Genomic DNA, 25,790 nt, shown 5'->3' on the forward strand with positions numbered 1-25,790 from the left:
TTGAAAAAAATTAAAGGCGGGTAAACAACACACTGTATAGCGGAAGACAAGGGAGAGAAAAGGAAACCTGAGCCAGCAGCAAGAGGAGAGGGAAGGGGAGGGAGGGAGACTGGCCAGAAAGATTGCATGCACACAACACAAGGATGTGAGTTCAGGCCTGGGCAAGGCTTGCTGTCAACTCTCATTAACCATTATTTAACTAGCCATCTTCAGACCCAGGCTCTGTTACATGGGGAAATGGCCAGAGTTTGAGAGTTGTAGTCGAGTACTCAATTAGTGTATTAAGAGCCTTGGGTTATTCTTGGTCTTCTTAAGGCCATCACAGTAGGGTTAGGTTCACTCTCCACACAGCCTGATGACACAAAGAAAAGAAGAGGCACACACACTTTCAGCACAAGCATCACCTCTGCTCTCTACTTTCTTTAACGTTATCGTTTTGGCTTTCCTGGTATACCACACCTGCTGCCCCCTGAGGCCAACGTCCTTTCTGCTCTTTAAAATAAGTCTGGTTCAAGGTAAACTGGGATGGTTGTGTCCCTTTGGTCTAAGTGAAGTTCATTATCATACCTAGCTTGAGAAAGGGAGATTATAAAACATTTATTTGGAAGACCCTGTACGTCAATCAACACTTTAGTTAAACGCGTTAATGTATGTGACGGTTACCCAAGAGGCAAATCTACTTCTGTAGTCCCCGCGGGGGTGAGGCCAGAAATGGGTGTGTAATGTTTGCTCCATGTTTGCTCCATGTTTGCTCCATGTTTGCTCCATGTTTGTTCCATGTTTGCTCCATGTTTGCTCCATGTTTGCTCCATGTTTGCTCCATGTGTGCTCCATGTTTGCTCCATGCGTGTTACAGCATGGCTTCCTGGAATCTCCACATCTGTTGGATCGCCCGCCCTTAACCTGCTGCTCTTATTCAGGTTTTGGTCTCATGTTTAACCTGGTCCAAGCTCTTTCAAAGCTCTTCATGTTCAATGCTGGAGAAAACAGTTTATAGTCTACATGTATTCATTTCATGAACATGTTGTGAATATACACTTTTTGGATGCAGCACTGTTTGGTAAAGTCGGCCGCCTTAACAACAATAGGGCCTCGCCTTGACTACCAATGTATAAAAAAAAATATGTATATGTATATAATTTTTATTTTTTATTTTATTTTTTTATTATTATGCATTAACAAAGTACAAAAATCTCGTAGGGTAAGGAAACCTACTTCCATCAGGTACAAAGAATAAAGATAAATAATGCATTGGTAATACAGTTCATAACAATAGTCGTGCCATAAAGCTTTTTGAATGGAATTGAAACGGCAGCCCCCCTGCTCCTCGACCACCTTGCCTAAGACATTTCCTGGGGGAAACATGTTAATTTTCTTCCCTGAATATATGCATTTTAAACAATCATGCATGCAGCTTTTTGTTCCAGCTTCTACTTGTCAAGATGGGTTCAGTGGCTGCAAACCCAACCAGTTTGATTAGAGGGATCTTTCGACTGATCAGTTGACCGCTTCCTTATTCAGTCCCTGAGGGAAAATTACGGTGTGCATAGCTGATGTAACCTATCTTTTTTAGCTGCAGATCAATCCATTTAACCCCATGTTGTTGTTCTGGACACCAGAGGTTTGCAGCGTTGTCTCCTCCTGACTCCTGGCTGGAGGGTGTCCTTGCTTTTACTCACAGAGGGGTGCATTCCCTTATCGCCGTTGCCATAGCAAACAATAAGGTGCTCTCTGGACCTGTGGACCAGACGGTTCCCACTTCCTTCCCATACATGCCATACAATGCTCCACTCTCTTGTTATGAATCATTGAGCTTCACCGCAGTTTCACCTGGCTCAATAAGGTTAAAAAAATACCACAAATCCTTCCTTACTGGAAACCGGGGTAAGATTTCTGCCAAGTCAATCCAGCTCGTGCGCATCTCCTGTGATATCCTACCGCTCCCTTAAACAACCTCAGGTCTGGAAAGTGTCAAACCCCCCCCCCCCCCCCCCCCACACACACACACACACACACACACACACACACACACACACACACACACACACACACACACACACACACACACACACACACACACACACACACACACACACACACACACACACACACACACACACACACAGTAGATTTCAAATTCCTTCTTCTACTATCTTGCAACAGAGTGTGAAATGGGTCCTACAGTACTATACCCTACCTCAGCCTGTGAAAAGCCTGTGCTAACAGTAATGGGACATACATCGGAATACCGCACTACACAACACTGAACATTCCACTGCAGGGTTTAGAAGGGAGGGGCTCATTTCGTGGAGAGCAAGGGGAAGGGATGGGGACTGCTGGCGGGATGGTGGAGGGCGAGAGGAAATGCAGCATTTGGCGACCAGATCGTGTCTGGTTTCATCATGTAGTATGGTGTTTGTATATAGGCCTCTGATTTTAGCTTGTAGGATAGCAGCCTTTATACATCACCGCACCGGTGTTCAAGCTCTCATTGGAAACACGACACACTGCTGCTGCTTTAAATTTATGGGGGTACTTAAAATGATCATAAGACTAAAATGGTGGTTGGCACATTGTGCAACGTTTCAATTAAATTGCACTGCAGCACCAGCACTATTCACTAGCATGCGAAGAAATGGACGGAGAAAACAGAACTAAGAAGGAGGAAAAGTTTAAGTATATAACTGTAGCAGCCTGTTATAAGTAGGTAAGAAGCGTGAATAGTTGACTTGTGTGGAAAGAGAATTTCGTGGCACTGGCGGTAGAAAAAATACTCGTTACTTGAACCGGTAGTCTCTTTCCCAACAAGGCTAACATTTTCTACAAACCTTTTCATTTGGTGGCACCCTAACGAAATTGGTTCCACACCTTTTCACACATCGTTCAAAACCGAACAATACAAGCATGACCCGAACCCTGAAGAGCGAATCAATATATCTTTTTTTTTTACTTGAATAAATCCATCACCTGTTAACATTGTCAGTGTGTCTCTACCTGGATCATTGTAGTGCTGTGTCTTGCTGAGGATTAATACAACGTGTGACACTGGATTATAAAAACGATAAATTACCGCCACTTCCTGTTTTCACCCTCGATTTCTGTTCGTCATGCGCTATGCTTCTGTCTTGGCTGTGCTACATTTTTTGGTTGATTAGGGTTTCGTAGACGATGCACAACTATTTAATTTGTACACTGAAATAAGTTACTACTGGGGGAATTTTGCTCTTTATTTTTTTTCTTATCAGAAAAATGTCACCACCAAGAAATATATCACAAGAAAACATATCACAATATTAATATCATATTTTGATTCATGACGAAGGCCTTGTTGAAGATAGTTGCAACAAGATCCCAACATTATGCAGATATGTCTGCCTTTTTAAATCTGGCCTCCTTGTGCCTTCTGGGTTTTTTTTTGTACACACACAGACTCACACACTGTCACTCAGAGGTGCTGTTCATCTCTCTCTCGGTCTGTCTCTTGCTGCTCATTCAACTTCACACTTGTAGCACCTCTCCATCGGACCAGCTGTCCTCCTGCGCTCAATGGAGGTCCTTTTGAATAAATACATCAGTACTTGTTGAAACACCGAGATTCATTCATTATGCTGCTTCAATCTGTAAGGAGGAGTAGCATTGGAGTTGAGGACAAAGACGTCGTCGAGGAGGGTAGATCAGCGATGTTTCATATTGGAGAATGGAGGGGATGCAAATAACATAGAACTAATAGACCGCTATGGTCTTGTGGTTCGTATATTAACACATTTGTGCCATTGGTCTTTGTGTGGTTATCCAAATGGCGTCACATGCTTTACAGTTGCTTAATAATGGTGGAACAGGTCGAACTGGGGCCAGGGGCAGTTATTTTTGATGCTGCTGAATTTTGGATTAATTTCATCAGTGCCATGGTCCTGAGCCTCGTTCTACATTCTCTGCTTGAATGATGTACTGCTTAAATGCTAATGAAGCAACAACTTCCTCACGACTGCAGGGGGTCTGCCCCCAGCTGATTGATTAAGGTAGCGTACATCTCACGAAGCTCACGGTAGCCTTCATCTCACAAGAAAGGGCTTCCTTTGATTCTGTGAGATCTTTGAATCACTATGCCTCACTATTGAGACAGGGACTACGAGCATAAGGTGCTGACATTTAAAGTGTCTCTTTTCTCATTCCCTCCTTATATTTACTCTATAGAGAGGGGGACCCCTCTCTCTTTCTCCCTTCCTTGCTCTATTTGCTCTTTCTGTATATTCTCCTTCCCTCTATATGGGTCTCTCTGCATTATATCCGGAGGGGCTGTATGTGTGTACGGAAATGTCAGAGTCCGCCCCTCTGTAGTTTACCCGGCCAGGACCCTAGCGTAAAGTGCCGGAGAGCCGGAGAATTCACAACGAGTGAGTGGGCGTGTTACCGACGTGTGGGTGACGTTTCTAACTGGCGGGAACCCGGGAGCACGGAGTGTAGTAGCTTGGTTCTTTTCTCGCCTGTGTTTTGCGTTCCTCTCTGCTTTCCACTATTTTGTTGATATCGCGGGTACATCTGATTGATATCGGCACAAAAAGTGTCTGCATTTAGAGTTGGAAGCCTCATCAACGTGACGTAAACTACACACTGCGACTACCGCGGCATACTTCAGGCGCCACCCCTCGCCTAAAGTGGCTTTCAAACCGCCTACACTCAAACCAACTGCCTTCATCCGACCACTCCTTTTGCCTCTTGACTTACCTGTTCGGCAGAAAAGTTGCGTTGAAACATACCGCGAAGAATACTGCCAACCAAGGGCGTAGGAACCGGGGGGGGACGGAGGGGACGTGTCCCCTCCAATATCGGAGACAGGCGCATTTGTCCCACCTAAAAATTATACCGGATCTGTCAGGTTTCCGATATGTGACCCCCCCCAATGTTAAACTCATTCCTACGCCCTGCTGCCAACTATACAGTACGTTCTGTGATTGCGTGAGATGCAGGCGCTAGTCTCGTGGCACTAGTCCTCCCCTCCCATACACCGCGCTGATTCGCTGGTTGTGTGCTAGCAGCACACAACCAGCGAATCAGCGTAATCAGCGTCAGGGTGCTAGCAGCACACCACTAATCAAGAGTGTCCGATGGCTCAGATCCTCACCCGCCAACGCTGAACACACAGAACAGATTTGTTCCCGAACTCGTCCGAGTCTCCCCAAACGTTTCAGATGGCCAATGGTTGGGCCAGTGTGAAGCAGCCTTAAGGTATCCGGAGTATCTCCAATATGTGTGAACACGTCTGATGCGGCTTATCTCCGGCTGTGTGTTGCGTGTTTGAAACGGAAACTCTGGGTCGCCTCCGGACACTTTTTTCCCCGGAGAAGATCAAGAAGTTTATGTGTGAAAGGTGTTTAAATCAAGCCAACACATTTTTCAAAATGATTTTAATAAACTTTACACCGCAAACGCTTTAACTTTTATTCTGTTAGATAATGTGTATTCAATTCATTATAAAAGAAAATAATTTGAAGGAATTTTCATTGTCAAACCTTGACTGTGTTGAACTTTGCCGGCTAAGTTAACCGAAAGAAACTGGCCTTGTTCCTTTCAGACTTTCATGCATTTCAGTACAGACGATAGTATTTAACCGCCAAGAGTTTTGGCTTACTTTTCTTAATGATTATAAAATATATTGCTGTTCTTCTTCACACACAGTTCCGATCACTGCATCAATTGCCCTGCTCGATCATTAATGATTTGTACAGCTATTGAATACCTTTTTTAAATTGGAATCATAACTGAATTTCTGGCACAGTGCACACAAACTTAAACACATCGTGACTAACCATATTCACTGCGTTCTGACAGACTTAAGCCCTTGCATTGTACCTAATTGGCCATCGTCATTCATCTCTGCAAATGCACACGCAAGCATAGCCACACCCACTTGCATGCATCAACGCAGGCACGCACGCATGCATGCACAAGGAAGGTATAAAGGAGGAATGGCAGTGAGGTGTGAAGATGTCCCCCTTGGCTCCCTTTTTTATAAATCATGTCCTAGACATTCTCTTGTTTTTAACTCTTATTGTAGTTGTAACATGGTGTTTGCTTCTGCTGAAAGTGCAATTTCCTGAGGGATTAATAAAGTTCCTATCTCTCTTATTCTCGACGCGGCCCTGTTCTCTTCTCCTTCTGCATTCTCTCCATCTCGTGCTCCCGAGCTCTAATCCATCATCCTGTCCTGTAGTCCTGATAAAGCCAAGCTGTTTAACCATTTGCTAAGAAGGCCGTCCTTGAACCACATTATTTTGGTGTCTGCGAGATGCCTCATACAACACTAAGTTTGTCTCTGTGAGTCATTGGCTAGTCATTGTTATTGTTAGCTATATTAGCCTCTTTAGCAAACCAGTTAGAAAATAAACGCAACTTTAGATTGTATTGCATGCACAGCAAGACCTTGCAATGCATAAATTGTCGACTGGATTAAAGCAGCAATGTAATCAAGTGTGTAAGAGCTTTTAAAATCGGCATTAAAACGACCAACGTGGCACAAATACAAAAAAACTACATCTTTGTCTGTCGAGTCGTACGGTCAACCTCACTGAACTCGGTGGACTCTCGGAATCTCGAGATATGACGACTAAAAGGGGCGTGCCTCGGTGAAATGTCACAAGAAAGCTGGGAGATTTCCCACTTTTGCAACTAGTGTGGGTGGTGTACAAGGCATCTCGAGCACACCATTTGTTTCCTTCTGTTCTTTCTCGCTCCGTCCGGTTTTTGAGAGGGCCACTTTCTTAGATCCTTGTCAGGGCAACTGGCGTGTTTTGTCTTTTTAAAAGTTCAGTAAGTTTTTTTTTCTTGGGATGTTTTATATTTGAGTGGAATTGAATGACACACGGCTGGTTGGTCTATCTGTTCCACGAGAAGTCATTAGGTTCTCCTGCCTGTGTTACCTCCAATTGGCAGTTTAACTAGTGGTGTCATGGAAAATACACTTACTTACAACAGCTAACCAGGTGAACCTTAACCCGATGGAAAATAAGCCTACAACCTTCCCTGCTCTGTTTCAATGCTGCCCACTGTCTGTGTGGAAGGGCTTTAGGAACGAACTTCTAGAGTCGAATATTAGTAGTAAAAATAGTACACAAAATTTGAATTTAATATAAAACTAATAAAGAATGATATTCAAATGGGATAATGGCAGAGTGTGAGCTTGAGTGTGGTTTTATTAAGTCACCTTGATAAAATGCTTGATGGGGACAAAATGCAGCATGAATATGTATGTATTAGGAGGTTGTGTGTCAATGACCCATTAACAGTGAGTGTATGTCATCGCTCAAACCTGATTTGCAATGCCACTACATGAGTGGTCTTGAGACGTCTTTCTATCACATGGACATACACACGCCCAAGTGGATGGTTTACAGCCTAATTACACAGCCTGCCACTGAGGGGGGACAGGGCTGTAAATCTCTTGCTCCTATTGTGGAATATAACACTCACTCACTCACACACACATCATTTTATTGTATGTCTGTCTGAACAGGCTTGTGTGCTAAGACCACAAAGGCTCTGCAAAAGCTGTGTACATTGGCCCTCTCCAGTGGAGGGGAGAGAGGGGGAACTGCTCTCTCGCTGCGTTATGTACCACCGCCACGGTATATTGGCGTATCGCATATTTGCGGCGCCACCTGGCTATTGAAACTCATCAAAGCTCAAAGTACACCAAGTTATTGGTGTATAACCTGCATTCGGTGGGTGGGTGGGTTGGTTGGCGACCCCATTAAAAGATCTTCAATAACGCCCTCATGAGAAGCCCACTATAGTATGGCAGACTTGTTAAGTGAGATACTTAATTCATCTGTGCTTCCCCCTCCTTCTCCCCTTACCACCATCCATCCATAGCTTTGCTGGGCCTTGTTGTCATGGTTACTGCGTCCGCAGCGTCCCTCGGTCCTCAACGAGTGATGGTGCATGCGCTGGCCGTGTTCCCATTTATCTTGCTGTCCATGCGGTCGCTAATTCATGTCAAATGCACACCAACAGCTAATTTTTCTTTCCATTGTGCGGGTGGGTCACAGCACTTCGGTCCCTGTTTTCCCTGCCACCATCTCTTCTGTAACATGGAGTATTCTGGGAGACGGAAAAGAGAAAGAAGGCACGGTTGCTATAGTTGCACACTTCTCTGAGTCTCTCCTCGGTTGATCAACATGAAACCTTTCCCAACAAGTGCCTCTCATCTTTCTTTGCGAGTGATGTTTGTTTTCATGTTCGCTCTTTTGTATTTAATGAATGCTATCGATTAAATACGGCAATTTGTGTGAATGTTTACTCACCACTTGAGATTTGAGTGTGCCAGGGTCTTTCTATCCCTCCATTTCTTAATCTCCATTTCTCCATCTCTCTCGCTCACTCCCTCTCCCTGCCTTCCCTCCCTCCTTTTCTCGCTCTGGAATAAATCGTTCCCTGCAGCGATGCATAACCTCTGACCTTGCGTACCAGCAAAGCGTAGCTGCTCGCGGTGCAGTGAATGGAGAGTAGCACTGGACCACATCCCTTTCTATCAGTCTATTAAAACACCCCATTTTGTGTTGGTCACAAAGGCTTCCGTTACTCCCCGCCATCAGACGCTTCAGAAGGATTTCAGCATCACACATTGGAAGTGGACAGCTCATTTGGAATGTTTTGCCTTTGAAATGGATGCATTTTTGTTTGGTTGACATGACTAGTCTCTCACTGACCTAATAAGAACGGCTTGTAACGGCTAATCACACACACACCTGGTGGTATAATAAGTCATCTTTAACATGCCAGCTCAATGTGTGAAGAATAATGTTCCCCCACAGACCAGTTCAGATCAACAACCCCCATGTTGTCTGTGGGGGAACATTATTCTTCACACATGAAGTTGGCATGTTAAAGACTTACTATAACCCCAGGTGTGAGTGTGATTAGCCGTTACAAGCAGTTTTGAAAATGTCCCTCTTCTGACATCACAAGGGGGCGTGTCCACCAAGATGTGTGACTACATTCCACTGGATAGGCTGGTAGACTGATTAATCCAGCACACATCTAGGTGGACACGCCCACTTGTGATTTCAGAAGAGGCCCATTTTCAAAACTGCTTGTAACGGCTAATCACACTCACACCTGACCTGGTGGTATAATATGTCACCTATTAACACAAAGGAATACAGGGCTCAGAATATATGAGTTGTAAGACGAATGGGTTTGCTTTTGTTTTTCCGTTGGTTGTTGATTCTGTTGGTGGACTTCACTCTTCCGTCAGACCTCTCAGACGGTCTGAAGGAAACCTCTACAATGCGTCGATGTGTGTGTGCACCCTTTTTTAGTTCAAGGCATTTATGATGCGTTCAAACATTAATGCCAATGGCTTTGTTGATGTCACCGTCTACATTCTCCTAATCTCGTCTGTTGTAGCTCGCTATCTTTTTACAATCAATTTCTCTGAGTCATCTTTTGTTTCTCTGCTACTCTCACTACCTCGCCCTGCCTTCCCCTCGCTATGTCTGAGGCAATTTCCCACCATTGCGCCCAGTGTCTTTATGGATGGTCAAGCCTCTTCCAGGAGGAGGCCTACCATGTTGTTACAGCTATAGTTTGTTTAGTTATTAGTGTTTAGCTCTTTGTCTAACAATAAAAAAATAGCAGTTTATATCTTTTCTGTGGTTTAGCTTGCGAATATTTTACCGCTGGGAAAAATGCTGAGAAAGTAATGCAAAGGAGTAAGCCTACTTGGTATTTAGCTTAGCCATAGTTACACCAACCAACACTTCTGTACGGCTTTGTTGATGTTGGAAGGCGAAGAGAGTTCTTGGTAAGACAAGGATATTTAGGAAAGGAGAGAAGGATTATGTGATTCAAACAGGGTGTCCAACGGCCTTTATAGCAAAGCACAGGCCCCTTACGGCTTCTGTTTTTACTCCTGAATCCTGTTGAAGTCCACCCCAGTTCTCTTCAGTGTAGTTTAGTTTGAGCCTGCAGTCGGCTGCTGTGTGTCCCTATGTTTCAGCTACCACTCTCTGGGCTTTTCAGTTGCTCAGTCAACTACAAAGTATTCCCTATCCTACATATTGGCTCACCCTTTCTGTTATCATTTGGCAAGTTACATTATTTACTCCCAGACCTTCCAGATGTCAACGCCAAGCACCAAGTAACACGGGTACACTGAGGTAGATAATGGCACACCCAGTTCTACTCCCTAGCCGGTGCCATTTTAGATGAGTGTGGAGAACCTGAGTCCTCACTCTGCTGAATCTGAAGGTCCTACCATCCCACTCATTGTATGTGATACGATATAGACTGTGCATAGAGTATTATTTACCATTCAGTTTGTGAGACAATTCTTTTCATCCAGAGCAAATGTTATTTGGGGTATATGTCATGAAGGTGCAGGTAGGAGTTGGGGATCTGGCTGAAGGAGATAGATTGGCGGACATTAAGGTTTCGAACCCAGAACCCTTTAGCTGGGAGTCAAAAACGCTAACCATTAGATTGTCCTACCTCCATTATTATGTTGAGGGAATTAAAGTGACTTAGGAGAGGAGGCTGTGGTGGAGGAATGTCAAAGTGAAGAGAGACGGTTGGGCAGGGATGTGTTGGAATGGGAAGAGTGGAGAGATAGCGGGACCATCCTCTTCTCTGTTGGAATGTCTTTCTCTCGCACACACACACACACACACACACACACACACACACCCCTACCTAACTTACTTTGCTGTTATGTCGTACCATAGCTTTTTGCAAGATTACAGTCAGGCCTGTTATACAAACTCCAAGAAACATGATTGTTGCAATGTCTGTTACTACCACCATTAGGGTGGTAGCAACAGACATTGCTTCAATCATGTTTCTTGGAGGTTGTGGTGGTGATGAAATCCGGCTTTTTATAGAAGTTTGTCGATACTACTGATCCATGTTGCCAAGCAGGAGAACTCTCCCTGAGTGTGTATGTGTGGTGTTGGCTGACTTAACCTGTGTGATTATTCAATGTGCAACAGGTGTGAAGCCTTATCGAGGCTAAGTGAGGCTGCTTTAACCAGCCATCAGCCAAACACATCCCCACAATGAGGCCGCTATATTACTTTCTTTGTATACTGTATTAATTTGGTGTGCGGATTTTCAGGTGAAATGATGCTTGAATTGTCTTTTGAATCGCAACCATATTAGTTAATAAAGGATGCGCATTGTCTTTCTTTTAAATTGAAGAACAATCTGGTCTGCTTTGAGCTCTTACCTTAAGGGCCACAAAGACGCATCTGCAGTCTTAAATAATAATTGTTTGCAGAAGAACACATTTTTGAATATAACTGCTTCTCCACCTCCTCTTCTTCCGGCCCTAACTAAATCCAGGATATTAAAGTTAGCTTATACGATAAGTGCCGCCAACCTGTTTCATTCATGGCTCATCAAGTTGATGATCTGTTGTACAACATTACTCAAAGATTTGCCTTCCAGGGATCTTGCATTCAGCAAAGCCAAATGCATTTTCAGGACGAGATTATTGTCTGTTGGCAAAAAGGTTTGATAAGTGTGGGAGTTGGATACACCCTGTTACCCCTATCTCTAAAAAGGACAGGAATTTTCAAAATGACGATCATCAGGACTGATCTCAAATCAAGACGTGCTTTGGGAACAACCGGTTTCCTGTTTGTAAAAGTGTCATGGGAGACAGGAGACTTTACTTGATTCACACAAGCAGGCTTACAAAGGTGTGTGTTGAGCATGCATTAATGTCCTGGAGGTCCTTTTGTTTTGACAACGGTGCTGCTTGCGACCACAGCTGGATGGGTGTTCTTCTAGGATAGACTCCTTCTCCCTGCCCTCTTTCTGTAGATTCCCTCGCCCTTGCCCCGCATATCTCTCTGTTATACTCTGTCAAGGACGTCAGTGTGTGCACGAGCCTGCCTTCGGCGCTGCAGTCCTCGCTCAAATCCTCATTGGAGGATTTGCGACTTCTATTAATTTGAAGTTCCACTTTGAACTGGAAACTTGGTGCGCTTTAACTCTCTGACCCTTGCTTCCTTTTTCGTTCCCTCAACTCCATCTAAAGCTCTCTCACTCCCTCCACCTGGTGGTAAAATTGAGTTTTGTTAAAAATATTCTAATACAAATGTGACTACATATATTTCTTACACACTATGGCTTAACTTTATAGCCCTCATATGAGTATTCACAGTTAATATAACATTGGAATGTAAAAAAAATGTCTGGGTTTAAACCTTCCTTTTCACTACAGTTGAGCATGTCCCGTTAGCCAATTTTTTCTTGTCACAGCTTGTTTCTCCTCAACTATAATTCTGTTTGTCTATTACTGGATTCCCCGTTTAGCCAAAAGAGAGATTATTATCTTTTAGTGGAGTCTTTTAGTGGATTTTCTTCATAACCATTAGTAATGCGCGATATACGATATAAACGATAAAAACATGGCCTACGATAGAGATTTTAATTCTATCGCGATAATGCATGTTGATGACGCAAAATACAATGTTTAATTTTTGGTTTGGTGCAATTCCTTTTCACATTGCAATTTTCGCAACAGTGCCAGAATTCGTCAACAAACCTGCATGTGGGCAAAGAACGTTAACCCATTTGTACCGGCTGCTGTGCGGCGCAACATTGTATCTAGTAGATACAATGTTGCTCCGCGCAGCCGGTACAAATGGGTTAATGGTAAACACGCATTGATGCGCAATCCGGTCTTAAAGGTAAACACGCACAGAGGCGTGATCCGGTCTGAATGGGTTAAATCATTGGACAAAAAGGTCTGGGCCGTTGTAAAGCGTTAAAGAAAAAGGGGGGGGAAGCACCGTGAAAGTTAACAATCATGGATATCCAGCGTGATATACATTGATCTGCGGACTGGTCCAACTCCTTCTCCCTCATCCTGACTCGGAATGTGTTAAATGCATCGGAATTTTTAAGTTATGTTTTCCAGCATACTTTTTACTTGCTTTTGTTGGACCGTCGGGTGGTGGCTCAACATGGCGCAAAGAGGAGATGAAATGTCTTTTGGATATCGGACCCAAATATCCAAAAGACGTTCCGTCTCCTCTTTGCTCCATGTTGAGCAACGTCTCCGAGACCACCTCTCCGGCTGGGTCAACCTGCTTTTGATGGTTAAAAATATCACGTAATCGACAAAAATCTTAACAATCAATGATCGATCATCAATTAATCATGCCCATCCCTAATTGTCAGTACAGTGTCTGTTCCTTATCTAGAAAGACACCCGTTTTTCCTGTTCTCTGCATCTTGGGTGGCATTTAAGAACCAAGGACTTAAACGAAGTGTAGTGCCTTTTAGAATGGTTTGCACTAAAGGAAAGAAACCCAATACTAATTTTATTTATCTGCAACATTATGTTGTATGATTACAGTGTTTCACAATAAATGTTCTCGAAATGACATACTATATTTCTCTTTTTTTTTAAATACATTTAGCAGTTTGGCTTTCCTTAGGGTCTATATAACCTGTTCTGAAACGGTTATTTTATGATTTTATATCGTGATATATATCGTTATCGCAAGAAGCTGCAATGTATATCGCAATATGGATTTTAGGCCATATCGGCCATCTCTAATAACCATCCTGGCATCATGTTATACTGTCATCTATTCTTTAATATGTTTAACTTTTCAGCCATCCTGTGCCTAGCTAAACATCTTGCCAAAGGACTACAGTTTAAATGTGGCTGCTGACAAACACTTGCACAATTACAGAAATGTAGTTGAATGTGTCCTTTAAATACATAAATGAAATGAAAATCCAGCCAGGTCATCAAACTAGTCAACACTAAACAGCACACTGAAGAGTCACACTGACATCTAGTGTTTTTTTTTATAACTGGTGCCTCCTGAGTCAAGCTCTTGCAAGAAGGTTGCGATTGGAAGAGACAACTTAAACATTGTATAGCACCACTTGATGAAGTAGCCCTTGTTTTCTTCATTAAGCTTTTTTCAGTTTTTTACTTGTCTGATTCTTGGAACTGAATAATGAAGGGATATTCATTCAAGGTTGAGTTTTCTTTGTCGTCTCTGCCCTCGTATTTGTTGTTGTGGCAGCTCTTAATGGAGCTCAGCCAGTTCGACGGCATCCTGAAGGAAATAAGCCTCTTCAAATAAGCCTGCTTTCCATTTCTCTGGGTGGGAATCAAGGGCATGCTCCTCACAAATTGATTTCTGAGCATGCAGAGTCTTTTCAAAGGTATAGTAATCATGCGAGAAAAATGCCCTAGCTTTTTCCAAATGTAAATGCTTTGAAAACAATACTCACTCACTCATTCTCTCATTCAATCACTCACTCTCTCGGAAATGCATCTTGCCTGAAATGTATTTTTTACTCCTGTAAGCAAGTACGTTTAATTTATAAAGCACATTTACACACAGCATAAACACATTGGATCAATACTCATAATTATATAAAACATAAATAAAAGGAAACCTTCAATTTCAGGGTACTCAACACAGAAATACAGAAAATTAGCACGAGTACAAAGTTAGGGAATTGTAGTATCATTGCGCTTCTGTTTTTTTTTGGTCTGAAACTACTTTCACACTTCCTATTTCATGTAGGGTTACCACTGCAACATCTATCGCGCATCAGTGTGGAAGCAGGCTAGTGCTTACTCACAGTGTTGCCTATCAAGCCTGTCTGGTGTGCGTGTGTTGTAAGACTGTTAGTTGGAGATGTGTAGGGCGGACAGTTGTGGAGGGAGACATTTTTAATGCATGCCCAGCTCTTGTCTGAGATACAAACATGTGGAGACCTTGGTTTCATACCAAAATCCGTTCAACTGTGGCAAGTTTATCCTTTTTGTTTGCTTGTGTCTCTACTAGAGTCTGTACTTTGACTCGAATGCTAAGTTAGCCTGTGTAGTGGAATTTGTGTTGCCGTTTATTGATTTGTGTGTACGTGCGTATATCTGCGTACACGTTTGCATGTGTGGATGTCTGTTTGTGTGAGTGAGTGGAGGAAGGGGTTTTCCTAGGTGACGGGGTTGGGGGGTGGCTCAGATTGTTGGAGTAGAGAGGAAATGCATATAGGAAATGCATGGGGGTCCTTATTTTTAATACCCTCCTCCCCTGTCCTCACAACACTCCTGAGCTCTTAAACCACTTATTCTAAATGCAACGTTACCTTATGACTCTGAGAGGCAACCTTGGTTTGGCATCCTGTTTGGCACTCATGACTAAACGCCGAGTAGCACGCCCTTATTTGCTTTGCTAAGTAATAAAAAGAAAATGCAACTTTTTTTACGCTAACAAAAGAGAAATCGTATATATGGTGCTCTAACTCTGTAACATAAAGCGTGTTTGCTGACCATTCACGGTCTTCTGCTGAATGGTAATCATGCTTGCAATTGCCTCCAACTGAGCATACTGAAGTTGGCAAGCAGGAAATTGCATCAACTGCAGAGAACAGGAAGTGAAGACGACAAAAAAGAAGTTTAGGAGGGGAGTAGGTCTGTTTCCTGTCACCACAGAAACCCTTACTATCGGCCCTGTGTGTGCGTGTGTGTGTGTGTGTGTGTGTGTGTGTGTGTGTGTGTGTGTGTGTGTGTGTGTGTGCGCCAATTGTGACTATCTCGATATATTTATTCTATTCATGTTCTTCCCTATCCAATCAGCGTAAGTCCTATATCAACTGGATAGAGAAGGACTTTGCCAAAATTAAAGCCCAGGTGAGTTCTTAGCCTCTGGCAACAGCCGCTAGTCCACACCCAATAATACACCCAAGTTCAACTTTATCCACGGCCGTTTACACTAAGCCAGTATCAGCGGTGATGCTTGTGAACATCCACGTTTATTTTGAGCTACAAACCACGTCTGTAGCTCAGTTGACTGAGCGTGACATCAACGCTGCCAGGGTTTTGGGGGGATTTGATCTACACTGGTTCCAACACATGTGTCCAAGAAATGCGTACACTCACAGGTTTTGGAGGAAAAGGTCGACCAACTGCCATCCATGCTATCATTGCCAGACACTGTGCTGTCACAGCTTGGCAGAGACTCTGGCAGCCTCTATGGATGCCTGCTCTATGCTTGGCTGCATGTCTGCGGGACAGCCGGAGAGTGATGTGTTGTCATGGGGGGAGTTGAGTCAGGGTCTGTCGGCCGTGAAATTGCCGCAGAGCAGAGCGTTGTCCGTAGAGCAGTCAATGTGTCACTCCCGTTGTACGGATTCAAGGTAACCCTCCTTAGTGGCTAAGATGACTCAAAGCGCTCTCCTGTCAGTGTTATCCCCCACTCCCTTCCCTGCTCAACGTGTGTGTGTGTGTGTGTGTGTGTGTGTGTGTGTGGGGTCCCTTTGTATGCCTGCGTTTGTTTCTATGTGCATTTGTTTGTTTGTATGTTTTTGTCTTTTGTGTGCGTGCGTTCGTGCATGCATGCATGTGTGGCTGTGCGTGTGCAAGGATCCTGTGTGGCGCAGGTTGACAAAAAAGGGAGAGCAGGCCCTTCCTTCCTGTCGGTCCAGATCATCTGCTGCAGTCAGAGCTCACTGAGGAGGATGCACTCTGCCTGACACACAGAGGGAGAGCGAAAAAAGTAGAGACAGCCCACAAGAAGAAAAGAAGGCAGGGTTTTGTTAAGTGAGACTAAGACGGATAGTTTTGTTTTTCATCGATTCTTGCCTGCAGTTGACAGGACTGTGACCATCCTAAGCCATGCGTTGATTTGCACCCTCGCTCTACTCGTCTACGGTCACTGATGTCTCAGTGATGCGCTGAGGGTGACGTCAGCGGCAGGGAGAGTGTGTGTGTGTGTGTGTAGTGTCTAGGGCGGCGGTTAACCATAGGTGAATGTACTCTAACCATGGCGTGTGGACCGGGGGGTTGAGGCCATGAGGCCATGGGCTGGGCGATTGTGACCATGGAGAAGGACAAGCGGCGGTTCAAGCTGGGCCGTCTGTTGGCTCTGTACAGCCCCAGAAAGCAGCAGCACAAGGCCAGCCTTGTCCCTATGGCGAGCACCGGTTCACCTGCAGGAAGGAACGGCCGCAGGGTAAAGTCTCCCATTGTTTGTTTCTTGGTGACTTGACTGCAACAAAGCTGTTGTGTTTTTTTTGGGGGTTTGTTACAGGATTTACTTGGAGTTTGATAGAGGTTCATTACTTGGGGGGTTGTTTAGATCCTGTATTACAGGTTGTGAAACCCTTTTTATGTTTAAAGCTTATGTTGGCGTTTCCTTGAATCAGGAGATGGGTAAAGTTGAGTTGGGACCAGACCCACAGAACAGTAGGTCTTGTGTTATTGGAACCTGGACCACAATCGTTTTGGTTCCTTCTTTATTTTACTTTTACCAGATTTAGACTCATTGAGTTTACCTTATCGACCGAAACGAGACACCTGTTGAATGTCTGACTGCAGCAGAACATTAAAACAGTCAAATTCAAAAATGTAAAGATAATAGGTATAATAAGGTGGACGTTGATATTGTCAACCTACTCCCCACTAGGGACTCTTGTTGTCTTCTAGATATGGGACAGGAAATGAGCAATCCCAACACAATGCCGAAAATATGACTCAGAGGCTTTAAATTTATATTTTGAGGCTGATGTCAAGGCTTCTTTTGATGCGTATTGCTTATTATTTGGAGTTCAGAATGTGGTGGTTGGAAACAGTAATTCTCACTCGTTCTTCAAGAATAATAGGAATATGTTTTTCCTGAAAATTGTAAAGTGGAGGTCATTATTTGTTACCTGGTGTGACTCTTCCCATAATATGTAGAAATAAAAAAATAACTAGTTGCCCGCAGAATGTTTAAAATGATTATGAGGGTGGTCAAGATGTATTCATAGGAAGGATTCTGCTTATCTCAAGAAGTCTTGCCACCCACCCTTTTTTTCCATGTTCCTCTTTTAGCGGTGTAATGACGCGATGTTTCTGTCTTAATCTTGTGTGACGTGTGTGCCAAACTATTGCGAGAGGCTGTGTATCATGAGGAGGAAGAGAGCATGTAAAGAAACTGGAAGGTCCCACCCAATGTCTGTCACTCACACTAATCAAGCTACAAATTAACCTCTGTATCCTCTAACAGCAAAACGCACAAAACATCCTCAATATGCTCGCAGACTAAATTTAGCTGTCTCCTCATTAGTTGTTGGATAAAAACCCCATCCCTTCTTCTCTCCCCCTCCCTCTCTCTCCTAGGAGGAAACGGAGATCAAGGAGATCAACATCACCCATGTGGTCAAGGAAGGCTCGGAAAAGGCAGATGCCTCCCAGTTTGAACTGCTCAAAGTCCTCGGACAGGGATCCTTTGGCAAGGTAGTCTTTCACTCACTCACACATAAACCATGCACGCTTTCAGTCATGAATACATGTCGACTTTTTTCCCTTTCTCCCTCTCCCATTAACTACTACTACTAAAGCTCCCATCTCACACAAGTACGCATGTACACACACACACACGCATGAAAACACACACACTCGTGTAAATACAAACGCACGCACGTACGTTCTTTGTCCCAATGAGGTCGGCACTAAGGCATCACGTTGTACCTCCTCAGGTCTTCCTGGTACGGAAGGTGACCCCCCCAGATAACAACCAGTTGTACGCCATGAAGGTTCTTAAGAAGGCCACGCTCAAAGGTACGCCAACACCCTTCCACCCCACATCCAGTTTCACAAGGTCTAGCGCTTCGCTTCCACCGAGAGGTGATCGGGGAGGACAGATGGGAGCCCCACCCTCAGTGGTGAAGGGGGGGATTCACATGCACAACGCAGGTGCTTTGGTCTTAACCCTGGGATGGCGGTATCACGCTCTTTGTTTTCACTATTGCAACAAGATCGCACGGTGTTTCCTAGCACACGAGCAGATGGTTTGTCGGCAGAGTAGGTTTCACAAAATGGGACTCCCCGTCCATGCGCTACCAAACGTGTATAACATGAATGCCATGAACACACACACACACACACACACACACACACACACACACACACACACACACACACACACACACACACACACACACACACACACACACACACACTCTGTCTTACATGGTGTATTCTCTTCTCCCACAGTGAGGGATCGTGTGAGGACAAAGATGGAGAGGAACATCCTCGCGGACGTGAACCACCCATTTGTAGTCAAGCTCCACTATGGTGAACGACCTTCCCCACTGGTTGATGATAAACACATTAAACACGATGATATACCTATACCCACTACCGCTGCTGGGTATCGACGTTTGTGTGTGTGTGTGTGTGTGTTGTGTGACAGCGTTTCAGACAGAGGGGAAGTTGTACCTCATCCTGGACTTCCTCAGAGGAGGGGATCTCTTCACTCGGTTGTCAAAGGAGGTACGACGTTTCCGTGGTTACACGCTGCCGCATCTCAAGGCCGTCCTTGTTAACAAACAAACGCACAGGCTGACTCTGCTTCTTTCGCTGCTTGCCTCGGCCTCTCTCCCCCCCCCCCCCAGGTGATGTTCACCGAGGAGGACGTGAAGTTCTACCTGGCAGAGCTGGCCCTGGGTCTAGACCACCTGCACGGCCTGGGCATCATCTACAGAGACCTCAAGCCAGAAAAGTAAGAGCGTGCGTGCGTGAGGACGCTAACGCACACGTGCACACCCATTTATTCAGCCACATGGAAAGACACACACACACACACACACACACACACACACACACACACACACACACACACACACACACACACACACACACACACACACACACACACACACACACATGCGCCCCTCCACACCCAGGCGAACACATACACACACACACCCATACCCACGCACACGCACTTGCGCACTTTCACACTTTTTCACACGCAAATTTGCACTCTTGCATTCTAACCCACTTGCACACTTGCACACATTGACACATACACACACACTTGCACACTTGCATACTTACACACATTGACACGTCAATGCGTTAAAAAAAGGTCAAACTCTGACTCATTGTATTTAGCTCAATACGTGTCTTGATATTTTCTGTGCAATTAATATCGTATGATATTGGGATGTTCTCGATCATTTATTGACTAATTTACTGAGAAGTCCTTTGGCTTGTAAAATGGTGAACTTCCATGTTACTGTGATGAAGCGAATAAAGCCTATACACACATTTTCTGAGAAGTGACTGCTGTGCAGCCTATATACGAAGACTATATTCTGCCTCTGTGATCAAAATGTGTCGCTGACGATGTTGCCGCACGGCGATTTCAGTTATATTCCCTGTGTTCTATACAAATACCGTCTTTCAAAAAGTTTGTGACACGGTCAATATTCGCTTAATGGTAATCCCCCACTGGCACAAACAGGTTGAACAAGTAACTTGCTAATAATACCAGCCAGCTTATTCGGTAATATACTCCAATTCCACGTTTTTTAGATTCTCTCGGTGATCTGTCATCAGAATAGTGCATTTATTCGTACTCTCCTGAATACTGCTAGTGCTGAGGTGTAATTTCGTTGAAACTTGGCACAATGTACCAACCAACTTTTTAGTTTTATGATCAAAGCAGTGTCTTCATTGCAACATTAAGTGGGTCATTTTTCCAAATGGAGCGCTTACAACGGCACAGCCAACAACTGCAACTTTCAGCAACATGTGGGTGCCTTCGGATATGTTCTGATGTACTTTTAATTGGGCATTTGTTGCGGCAGGCTTAACATCAGTGTGGCCTTTTTACAGGTTTCTTATTTTCAAGCACGGGTTGTTAGCAAGTGCGGCTTATGTATGATGCGGTCTGTTCACTTGATTACGTGTTTTCATGATATGATTCTTACCACTTTCAGCATTCTACTGGATGAAGAGGGACATATTAAACTCACAGGTGACTCATTCTCTCACTCTCGTGTGTGTGTGTGTGTGTGTGTGTGTGTGTGTGTGTGTGTGTGTGTGTTATATTTTGCTACCATTTGTACCATGTTGACCTTCATTGTGGAGGGAATAAAGTGGTTTTATCTTGTGTGCTTCAGATATCTGCATACGGGTGCTTGTTTGTGTTAATAACTACAGCCTTACCCTATCATTCGTTCATAATCACTGCCATTTGTCTACCACCAACATAGGAGCCTGAATCAAAGGTGACCTAAAACACATAGAATCTACTGCGACGGTGCTTCAACATCAGTTATCATTTCTACAGTTAAATAGTGGTGGGGAAAAAATGAAATGCTGATAATGTATGGCCAATGGTATACTTTGCAATAGACATGTCTATCTATAAATGGTGTGTTTATTGTGTGTTCCATATTTTAGCCTTTAGAGTGGTGTTCAAAAAACAAAATGCTGATAATGTATGGCCAATGGTATACTTTGCAATAGACATGTCTATCTATAAATGGTGTGCTTATTGTGTGATCCAGATTTTGACCTTTTTTAAAAGTGGTGTTCAAAAAACGAAATGCTGATAATGTATGTTGCCATGGTATACTCTGCAATAGACATGTCTATCTATAAATGGTGTGTTTATTGTGTGTTCCAGATTTTAGCCTTTAGAGTGGTGTTCAAAAAACCGAAATGCTGATAATGTATGTTCCCATGGTATACTCTGCAATAGACATGTCCATCTATAAGCGGTGTGTTTGTCTGTGTGTTCCAGATTTCGGCCTGTGTAAAGAGGCCATTGACCATGAGAAGGCCTACTCCTTTTGCGGCACGGTGGAGTACATGGCCCCCGAGGTGGTCAACAGACAGGGACACATCCAGAGTGCTGACTGGTGGTCCTTCGGGGTCCTCATGGTGATGAGCGTTCATAGGAGTAGTCTTATTGTTAATAGTATTAGCCGGTAGAAGTTCCCTGCACTATTCATTTGATGTACACAGTACAATGATACAAAAAGAAGCATTTTGTATGTTTAGTAACACTAAACCCAGGGGTCTATTGGTTTACTTTTGTTTTTTTTTGTTTTTGTCTCTTCCTCCTCCAGTTCGAGATGTTGACGGGAGCGCTGCCGTTTCAGGGCAAGGACCGCAAAGAAACCATGAACCTGATTCTGAAGTAGGAATCTTCTGGAACACATTGGTGTTTGGTAGCAGTATTGTTAACATAAACCAGTTTCCATGTTATTGGTTGTATATCTCTTCCTACTACAGAGTACGTTCTTACTGTGCTGTGTCTCCCCCTGCAGGGCACGCCTGGGAATGCCCCAGTTCCTGAGCACAGAAGCCCAGTCACTCCTCAGGGCTCTGTTCAAGAGGAACCCGGCCAACCGACTAGGTCTGTGTCAACAGCTCAACACACTGACACTGATTTCCCAGTCTCGGAAACAAGCATGGTGCGTTGTTGTTGATTTCGTTTTCTATTTTAAATGTTTTCTTTTTTCGTGTTGTTGTGGTCTCCAGGATCTGGGGCCGACGGTGCAGAAGAGATCAAGAGGCATACATTCTTCTCCACCATAGACTGGAATGTGAGTGTCTGATGGAGGGATGAGAACATTCCGCTGACTCAGCCTAAAATAGAGCCTATAAAAGGCTGTAGAAGGGCATACGAATACTGTATGTCCAATAGAGTGTCTTATTTTCTTTCCCATTTGAAATTATATTGTTGTCCTGAAGCCATTCCAAATAAGATACTGAGCAGGATTGAACATACAAACGTTAACTCCCAGAGATGTATGGCCCCAGAGTTTAAAGTTAATTCAAACTGCTCTCTTGGCAAGATCCGTGTCACTCCCTGTGTTTCAGAAACTCTTCCGGAGAGAGATAAACCCCCCGTTCAAACCTGCTGTGGCTCGCCCTGATGACACCTTCTACTTTGACACCGAGTTCACCTCACGCACCCCCAAAGGTCAAACATGATATGTGGCACGCAAACCATCGTGTCAATCCATAACTCAACGTATATTAGGGTACTAGGGATGCACCGATCCGACACCGGGTGTCGCTGAAAGGCTGATAGTAAATATAAGCTATCTGTTTAAGGACTGTATCCTATGCATAGCTACCATACTCCTTTTTTTAATGTATATTTCAAAGCTGCTCATTTATATTTTTTAAGTTAATTGTCCATTCAAAACTGACTTTACAACATGTGGCAGATCTATAGGATGACTACCGCTACCCACACCTATACATAATGTAATGTATGATTATGGTCAGAGGACTGTTATGGTTGTTGACGGTGCTGTTGTCCCCTCGTCGTGACAGACTCCCCAGGTGTGCCCCCCAGCGCTGGAGCCCACCAGCTCTTCAGGGGCTTCAGCTTCGTAGCCGCTGCCATGCTGGAGGAGGAGGGGTCTGAAGAGGCCACCCAGCCCAAACCCCACCCGGTGGTCCAGGTCAGCTGTCACAATGAATACCCCATAGGGCGAGAGCCTCTCTGCTGTGTGAACGATAAGGAGCTGCCTGTACATGGTAGAGTTTGATTCATGTTCAAAACAACATGGTTCAAATGTTACAAAAATAATAGATGAAAGCCTCTCAATTGGAAAAAAAAAAAAAAAAAAAAAGCAACCAAATAACTAATGATGTTTTTTTCATTAGTGTTTCCCACAGAAGTGTTTGAGACTATGTTGGCACCCTCTAGGGGTCTCCGGGGGCGTGCTCCTCCGGAAGGAAACGTTGTGCTTTTTGAAGTTAAATCTTCAAAAAGTGCTGAAACTACTGTGTACAAAATCTGCTGCATTTATAGAGCACATTAAAGAGGCTGGATCTATGAAGAGTTCCGGGGGGAAAGCGTTCTAATGCAAACCACTCTACACGTGGTTTATGTATATGTCATGACATTCGATGTGTTTTTGATTCATTGAAAGGTTAACTTCAGCACTTCAGAGTTCTTCATAGAGCTAACATCTTAATGTTGCACCAGATGATGCATTTATTTTTTCTAAACATCTTCTTCTGCGGGAGCATGCACCTGGACCCACCCACCCCCCAGAGTATCCGAGGCCCACGCACCACCGTAGTCTCACAACATCCTGTGGGGGAAACACTGCTGTACCTTTTCCTCTCTCTATTCTCTGTCTCATACGTGTATGTATCTCCTCCCGCCCTGCAGCAGCTGCATGGGAAGAACCTGTTGTTCAGCGACGGCTACGTGTTGAAGGAGGACATCGGCATGGGGTCTTTCTCCGTGTGCAAGCGCTGCATCCACAAGGCCACCAACACAGAGTACGCTGTCAAGGTGACTGTCACATGCACCCGACGTTAATAACCCTGATGACTGTGTGAGACGTCAGCCTTCATAGACATATGTTTTCACATCAATAGCCAGATCTTTTTACATCAATAGCACTGAGACGCCACTGATTCCAACAGTCAAAACCATATCACTGTGACTTAAAGTCACCGAACTAGAAGAAAAATAACCTTTTTCTAGTTACAACTAAAGATTGTCTTACCTTTGTTGTTTTGATCGTCAAAGTTGTGTTTTGACTGCATAGAACGTTTCATAGTGTGCAGGTACCATTTTTCAGCAAAACATTGTTTACAAATCATGTATATATAGTAGCCAAGAGAGGTTTTTAGGTAAATGGCATTCTATCAGAACTGAATTGCCATCTAGTGGCCATAATGTGAAATTGCGCAATAGTTTTCGACCTCACCTTTCAATAGAGGCTTCATTTAACAATTCTATCTCTTGAGATAGTGTACAACATATGAAAAATATCTCTTGGTAGTCCCATTGTGAAATGCCCAAAAAACTCCTGAACTCCTTGCCCGTAGTTTCTGATTGGTTGTTCTGTGATTGAAAGATGATTGACAAGACCAACACAGACGCCTCTGAGGAGATTGAGATTCTGCTCCGGTACGGCCAGCATCCCAACATCATCACTCTGAAGGATGTGAGTACATACATACATACACACTCTCTCTCTCACTCTCACTCTCTCTCACTCTCTCCCACTCACACTCACTCACTCACTCTTTCTCTCTCTCTCTCTCTCTCACTCTCACTCACTCACTCTCTCTCACTCTCACTCACTCACTCACTCACTCACTCAATCTCTCTCTCTCACTCTCTGTCTCACTCTCTCTCACTCTCTCCCACTCACTCTTTCTCACTCACTCACTCTCTCACACTTTCTCTCTCACACTCTCACTCACTCACTCTCACACACTCTCACTCACACTCACTCACTCTCTCACTTTCTCTCACTCACACTCTCACTCTCTCTCACACTCTCACTCTCACTCTCTTTCTCTTTCTCACTCACACAGTCACTCACTATGAGTGACTGTGTGAGTGAGAAAGAGAGAGAGAGTGAGAGAGTGATAAATCGCTCCATGGTAGCTATGCCTGTGTGTTCATGTAGCCGTGTGTGGGTTCCAGGTGTACGACACCGGGAAGCAGGTGTACCTGGTGACAGAGCTGATGCGTGGGGGCGAGCTGCTGGACCGGATCCTCAAGCAGAAGTCCTTCTCCGAGAGGGAGGCCAGCGCAGTGCTGCACACCATCACCAAGACCGTGGAGTACCTCCACGCACAGGGGGTGAGCAGGATGCCTGGGAGTTGTAGTCCTGGGGGAGTTTTAGTCCTCCTGGGGGAGTTGTAGTCCTCTTGGGGGAGTTGTAGTCCTCTTGGGGGAGTTGTAGTCCTCTTAGGGGAGTTGTAGTCCTCCTGGGGCAGGTGGAGTTCTACTGGGGCAGGTGGAGTTCTACTGGAGGTGGAGTTCTGGGCAGTTGAAATTATTTGGGAGTTGTAGTTTTAGGGGCGTGATAGGCTTTTCTTTTTTTATATATATATATATTTTTTAAATAATAAGATGAATACAAAAATTCCGCTTTACTCTGTTAAAGCTGATACTTACTGCATTCATTTATGGCCGGATTTTTGGAATTGGTTTGGACCTGATACCTCAAACTGCATTGTTAGATAATAACCCAGAATTAGGATG

At 44.2% G+C, this 25,790-nt stretch overlaps 1 protein-coding gene across 4 annotated transcripts in view; it reads left to right on the forward strand.

Moving 5' to 3' along the window:
- Nucleotides 1–25,790, forward strand: part of rps6ka1 (ribosomal protein S6 kinase a, polypeptide 1) — a 45,165-nt gene that overhangs the window by 14,344 nt on the left and 5,031 nt on the right. For 2 of the 4 annotated variants that reach the window (XM_079751745.1, XM_079751747.1), the window contains exons 3-17: nt 18,137–18,253; nt 18,496–18,577; nt 19,013–19,093; nt 19,212–19,291; nt 19,414–19,520; nt 20,746–20,783; nt 21,555–21,694; nt 21,883–21,953; nt 22,084–22,172; nt 22,298–22,362; nt 22,640–22,742; nt 23,102–23,232; nt 23,952–24,077; nt 24,649–24,738; nt 25,227–25,385. In XM_079751745.1, the coding sequence (XP_079607871.1) occupies nt 18,547–18,577; nt 19,013–19,093; nt 19,212–19,291; nt 19,414–19,520; nt 20,746–20,783; nt 21,555–21,694; nt 21,883–21,953; nt 22,084–22,172; nt 22,298–22,362; nt 22,640–22,742; nt 23,102–23,232; nt 23,952–24,077; nt 24,649–24,738; nt 25,227–25,385 (1,311 nt within the window). In that variant the 5' untranslated portion in view covers nt 18,137–18,253; nt 18,496–18,546. Of the gene's footprint in view, nt 1–14,601; nt 16,989–18,136; nt 18,254–18,495; nt 18,578–19,012; nt 19,094–19,211; nt 19,292–19,413; nt 19,521–20,745; nt 20,784–21,554; nt 21,695–21,882; nt 21,954–22,083; nt 22,173–22,297; nt 22,363–22,639; nt 22,743–23,101; nt 23,233–23,951; nt 24,078–24,648; nt 24,739–25,226; nt 25,386–25,790 lie in introns of those variants that run through there. The other 2 variants (XM_079751746.1, XM_079751748.1) reach the window with 2 other exon arrangements.

The sequence above is a fragment of the Pollachius pollachius genome (assembly GCF_949987615.1).
Source record: "Pollachius pollachius genome assembly, chromosome: 15".
NCBI lineage: Eukaryota > Metazoa > Chordata > Actinopteri > Gadiformes > Gadidae > Pollachius > Pollachius pollachius.